Source organism: Gadus morhua, chromosome 9 (assembly GCF_902167405.1).
Source record: "Gadus morhua chromosome 9, gadMor3.0, whole genome shotgun sequence".
NCBI lineage: Eukaryota > Metazoa > Chordata > Actinopteri > Gadiformes > Gadidae > Gadus > Gadus morhua.
In genome coordinates, this window is record NC_044056.1 from 12,140,598 (window position 1) to 12,147,063 (window position 6,466).

At 48.3% G+C, this 6,466-nt stretch overlaps 1 protein-coding gene across 1 annotated transcript in view; it reads left to right on the forward strand.

Annotated features, from left to right (window-relative positions):
• cadps2 (Ca++-dependent secretion activator 2) overlaps positions 1-6,466 on the forward strand; it is a 56,664-nt gene that overhangs the window by 48,517 nt on the left and 1,681 nt on the right. Inside the window, 2 exon segments of the mRNA XM_030366659.1 lie at positions 22-54; positions 2,217-2,324. Of these exon segments, the coding sequence (XP_030222519.1) occupies positions 22-54; positions 2,217-2,324 (141 nt within the window).

Consider the following 6,466-nt stretch of genomic DNA (forward strand, 5'->3'; position numbering starts at 1 on the left):
CCTCCTCCCCGTTTTTCCAAGACTAAAACTGCTGCCAAGTATGTGGAGGTTCCCGTGAGTGTTTCCACTCACTCTTCTCACGTCTCTTGTCTGTATAAACTAATGTTTTATTGTTTTATCAGATAATCTGACGTCTGATCGTAACGTTGAATCTGTGAGCCACCGGTCTGACATCCCTGTCACCGTGATGTCAATCTGACGATGGCACTCTGATGATGTCACTCTGACGAGGTCACTGTTACGATGCTGTGATGTCACTGGTTGACGTTGTTGTATACCAGATGTTTGTCTTGTGGTTGTTTGTTTAACTACAGATGTTTGTGTTGTTGTTTACCTCCAGACGTTTTGTTTCCATGTTGACAGCCCGACTGCTGTAGTTTGCGACCCATATCCTGCAGACGACAGACCATAATATTTTCATGTTCACATCCTTTCCTTATTGCCCTATCAGATAATAGTACTATCATACTGAATAGTTTATCATTAAACTGCATATATGGTGTGTAGATTACCACATAATGTTGCGATATAACATAACGCAGTGTATATTACTACTTAATACTGTGTATATATAACACAACATAACACTTTGTATATTAATGCATTATACTGCGTATATATCACAACACTGTATATTAATCCATGATACTGGGTGGATATATACATAACAATACTCCATGTAGTAATATAAACCCAGGCACTGACAGATACAGACCAAGTTGTTGAGCTTTTGGGAGTACAGTTAATTCACCCAGAATTTTAGAAGGTCTCAGAGCTAGTTTAAGTACTTCATGTAGTACTTTATGTCTTACTTTATGTAGTACAGGTATTTCTAAAGGTAAGCCTCTCTAACAGGTGGGGAACGAAACACAAACTCTTTGTTAAGACCTCACACACACACACACACACACACACACACACACACACACACACACACACACACACACACACACACACACACACACACACACACACACACACACACACACACACACACACACACACACACACACACACACACACCTGGCCAGCGGGAGAATGCGGTAACAGGATGTAGGTGTAGCTGTAATTATCTCCCACTCTCACCTTGCTAAACCAGACATCCTCACCTTTACAGCCGCTTTAATCCCCCACACATACACACAAACACACAGACACACACACCTCCAGCCTCTGTTGCGTGCTAAGGTGTGATTAATGTGACACTCTAACTTAGTTCTGCTGGAGACGTCCACACGAACAAAAGATTAAGACCAGAGAGAAATCAATTTCTCTTTTGTCTTAAAGTCTTTGATTATCCAAAATACTTTGTTAAAGTATTTATCCGTTGTTTCATCTAGGATATGCTATGACATGTAGATGTTTATGTTTCATGCAATTGAAGCTGTTTTTAATGGAAGAGTGTATCTAGAAAGCTACGGACTCAAAGCTATAAAGGTACAGACTCAAAGCTATAAAGGTACAGACTCATAGCTATAGAGGCACAGAATCACAGCTATAGAGGTACAGACTCATAGACATGGAGGTACAGACTCAAAGCTATAAAGGTACAGACTCAAAGCAATAAAGGTACAGACTCATAGCTATAGAGGCACAGAATCACAGCTATAGAGGTACAGACTCATAGACATGGAGGTACAGACTCAAAGCTCTCGAGAAATGTACAGACTCAAACTTCTCGAGAAAGGTACAGATTCCTAGCTATAAAGTAAAATAAAGACTCATAGCTAAAGAGGTATAGACTCATAGCTATAGAGGTACAGACTCATAGCTATAGAGGTACAGACTTATAGCTAAAGGGGTGCAGACTCATAGCTATAGAGGTACAGACACAAAGCCTTAAAGTAAGGTAAAGATTCATAGGTATAGAAGTACAGACTCATAGCTATAAAGTAACATAAAGATTTATAGGTATAGAGGTACAGACTCACAGCTATAGAGGTACAGACTCATAGCTAAAGAGATAAAGACTCATAGCTATAGAAGTACAGACTCATAGCTATAGAGGTACAGACTCATAGCTATAGAGGTACAGGCTCATAGCTGTAGAGGTACTGGCTCATAGCTATAGAGGTACAGACTCATAGTTATAAAAGTACAGTCCTGTCTGCCTTGAAGTACTTCCTGTGTGAGCTGTGGTACTCCCTGTCGCAGTTGAGCTATTTCCTGTGGTACTTCCTGTGTGAGCTGAGCCCCTTCCTGTGTCCCTCCTGCAGAAGCCCGGTCTGGACCTGGCTGACGGCTACATCTCATTCGTGCGTCAGAACCAGGACATCCTGCGGGAGCGAATCAGTGACGAGCTCTACACCCAGAAGGTGTTTGATGTGAGTATGGATCCTGAAACACATCAACACCTGAGGGGGGGGGGGGGGGGGGGGTCAGAGGTGAACTTTGTCTTTTTGAGCCACTCTGTGGATTCAACGCTTATGATGATGACGATGATGATGGTTGAGGGACGATGTTGATGATGGTGTTGGTGACGATGATGATGATGATGGTAGTTGTGATGATGATGATGATTTTGATGGTAGTGATGGGGTTTCCACGGTAACCAAGCTTGTCTGAAGATGACACACAGAGCAGATGAGCTCCTCCCTGTAGGGGGAGGGAGGGGGGATGGAGGAGGAAGGGGAGATTGGGGGAGGGAGTAGGGGGGAGAGGAGCTAATGGTGCTGACACTCACACAGTCACGCACACACAGAGAACAGAAAGTCTACACACACTAGCACACACGTACAGAGACGCGTGCACACACACTTATGCACACTCCACTAATACAAGTGTGTGTGTATCTATGCATAGATATATCCATATAGTTAGATATACATAGGTTTATGTATAAAGATATGTACACACGCACGTGTGTGTGTGTGTGTGTGTGTGTGTGTGTGTGTGTGTGTGTGTGTGTGTGTGTGTGTGTGTGTGTGTGTGTGTGTGTGTGTGTGTGTGTGTGTGTGTGTGTGTGTGTGTGTGTGAGAGAGAGAGACTGAGTGAGATAGAAGCAGCAGGCTTGTGTTTGTGTGTATGCGTGTGTCTGAGTGAGAGAGATAGCCAGCAGCAGGTGTGTGTCTCAGCGTGTATCTAACCTATCTGTGTGTCATGCTGTGTGTGTGTGTCCATGCATGCGTGCAGGGCAGTGTGTGTGCATGCTTGCGTGTGCGTCCACCTCTATTTGTTTGTGTATAAGCACTCAGCGGGAGTTTCACCCAATCAGAGGAGGAGTACCAATCTCAGTCAACTGACCTCCTGAAGCCCCGCCCCTTAATACATCTTCTTCCATGCGCTAAATATATAAACATATAAAAATACATCTTCATCTGTTTCCTCTCTCCTCCTCTCCTTCCCTCCTGAGAGGAGAGAGAGGAAGAGAGGAGGGTCCTCTCTCCTCTTCTCTTCCTCCCTCCCTCCTGTCTCCTAGCTGGTCTGCTCTCCTCTCTCCTCTCTCCTCTCCTCTCCTCTCCTCCTCCTCCTCCTCTTCCTCTTTCTCTTCCTGACTCCTAGCTCCTCTCCTGTCCTCTCCTCCCTCTGTCTCCTAGCCGGTCTCCTCTCTCCTCTCCTCTCCTCTCCTCTGCTCTCCTCCCCCTCCCCCTGTCTCCTAGCCGCTCTCCTCTCTCCTCTCCTCCCCCTCCCCCTGTCTCCTAGCCGGTCTCCTCTCTCTCCTCCTCTCCTCCCCCTGTCTCCTAGCCGGTCTCCTCTCTCCTCTCTCCTCTCCTCTCCTCCTCCTCCCCCTGTCTCCTAGCAGGTTTCCTCTCTCCTCTCTCCTCTCCTCTCCTCTCCTCCTCCTCCTCCTGTCTCCTAGTCAGTCTCCTCTCTCCTCTCCTCTCCTCCTCCTCCTCCTGTCTCCTAGTCAGTCTCCTCTCTCCTCTCCTCTCCTCCTCCTCCCCCTGTCTCCTAGCGGTCGCCTCTCTCCTCTCCTTTCCTCCTCCCCCCCCCCCTGCCGGTCTGCTCTCAGGCTCTAATGCGTTCAATAAAGAGTCTTCATTCCGCTGAGCGTCTCGGGGGCCGGGGGGCCGGGGCCGCGTGGCGACGCCGGGGGCCCCAGTTAGGAGCTCATTGGACGCTTTAGAGGAGATGAGATGGAATCTCTGAGCTGAAATGATTCTGCTGAAAGCACTCCCAGATCTCTGACCGACAGGTGCCTTACTGGAGAGACAGACAGATGGACTGGCGGAGAGACAGGAAGAGAGACAGACAGACATGCGGACTGACAGACAGGTAGAGAGACAGACAGACAGAAAGGTAGAGAGACAGGCAGACATGCGGACAGACAGACAGGTAGAGAGACAGACAGACTGAAAGGTAGAGAGACAGGCAGACATTCGGACAGACAGACAGACAGACAGACAGACAGACAGACAGAAAGGTAGAGAGAAAGGCAGACATACAGACAGACAGACAGCCAGAAAGGTAGAGAGACAGGCAGTCATGCGAACTGACAGACAAACAGACAGACGCAGCAAAGAGGTCCTTAAGGAGCAGGTCCGGTGAGGAGGCCTACAGGCAGACTGTTGACGTTGGGGATCGAACCCAGAGCCTCTGAGCCGGGAGGGGGCGTGGTCCCATGAAGGGGCGTGGTCCCAGGGCAGGTGGGCCGTCACCCCAGCTGACAGCCATAGCTCCGTGACAACGCCCCGACGACGCCATGACAACAGCGCTGTAACCGGAGACCCGTGTGAGCCGACCAAGAATGGGTTCGTCTCCCAGAGCAGACGTCCACCTGAGACTGGGGGGATCAGACCTCCTCCTCATGGGGGCGGGGGGTCAGCTCCTCCACTAGAGGGGGGGTCAGACCTCCTCCACTAGAGGGGGGGTCAGACTCCTCCCCATAGAGGGGGGGGTCAGACCTCCTCCTCATGGGGGCGGGGGGTCAGCTCCTCCACTAGAGGGGGGGTCAGACCTCCTCCACTAGAGGGGGGTCAGACCTCCTCCCCATAGAGGGGGGTCAGACCTCCTCATGGAGGGGGGGGGTCAGACCTCCTCCACTAGAGGGGGGGTCAGACATCCTCATGGAGGGGAGGTCAGACATCCTCATGGAGGGGGGGTCAGACCTCCTCATGGAGGGGGGGGTCAGACCTCCTCCACTAGAGGGGGGGTCAGACATCCTCATGGAGGGGGGGTCAGACCTGCTCATGGAGGGGGGGGTCAGACCTCCTCCACTAGAGGGGGGGTCAGACATCCTCATGGAGGGGGGGGGGGTCAGACCGCCTCATGGAGGGGGGGGGTCAGACCTCCTCCACTAGAGGGGGGGTCAGACATCCTCATGGAGGGGGGGGGACAGACCTCCTCTCATCGAGGGGGGGTCAGATATCCTCCTCCCTGAGACTCTCCTCTTCACGTGAGATAATGGAGGGGGGGTGGAGGAGGGAGGAGGGAGGGTCTCTCCGTTGGGCCGGGGACGGGGGATCTGATCTGACGGACGCCCTGCGCCGTCTGACCAGAGGGACGGTGTACAGCTCTGTCCCTCTGTCTGTCTGAACGTCGTCACACAGACAGAGGGACGCGTGTGGAGCTCTGTCACACACACACACACACACAAACACACACACACACACGCGCACACACACGCACGCGCACACACACACACACACAAAGACACACACACACACACACACACCACACACCACACACACACCTTTTCCTTTAACTTCATAGAACAGTTATTATAGACTATATGTAGGCTTCCAACCGAATTTACATCCATTCATGCATATATATATATATTTTCTTCTTATGTATATATATATATATATATATATATATTGGAGCTGTCAAGCGATTAAAATATTTAATCGTGATTAATCGCATTAATGTCATAGTTAACTCTAATTAATTGCGATTAATCGCAAATTATTTTTCTATGCTAAATATCCCTTGATTTTTTTGTCCCATAATTCTTCTCATTTTAATTATCTTATCAACATGGTGAAGTGCATCGGCTTGCCTTGTGCAAATGATTTTTTATTGATAACAACATTGGCATATACACTGATCAAAACAGGACGATACAAAAAAAGAGCCTATAGTGCAACTAAACGACTGCTTTGAACAAATGTCATTTGAACATAGCAGTCAGGCTACTGCTTCTTTGTTTTGAGCCAAAAAAAAAAAAAAAAAAAATTTTTTTATAAAGTAATTGCGTTAATCGTGCGATATTTTTTTAACGCCGTTAAATTTGGTTTGCGTTAACGCAGTTAATAACGCGTTTAACTGACAGCTCTAATATATATATATATACAGTATATATAATAATTTAAAAAAAAAATCGATTGAGAAAACATGTGTACATATATACCTGTCAACAAGCCCTCAGGCTGACTGTGGACCAGGCGTCCTTCAGAGCTCACGTTCTTCAATGCGGACAACCTTATTGTTCAGCACTTACACACCTTTCTTGTGTGTGTGTGTGTGTGTGTGTGTGTGTGTGTGTGTGTGTGTGTGTGTGTGTGTGTGTGTGTGTGTGTGTGTG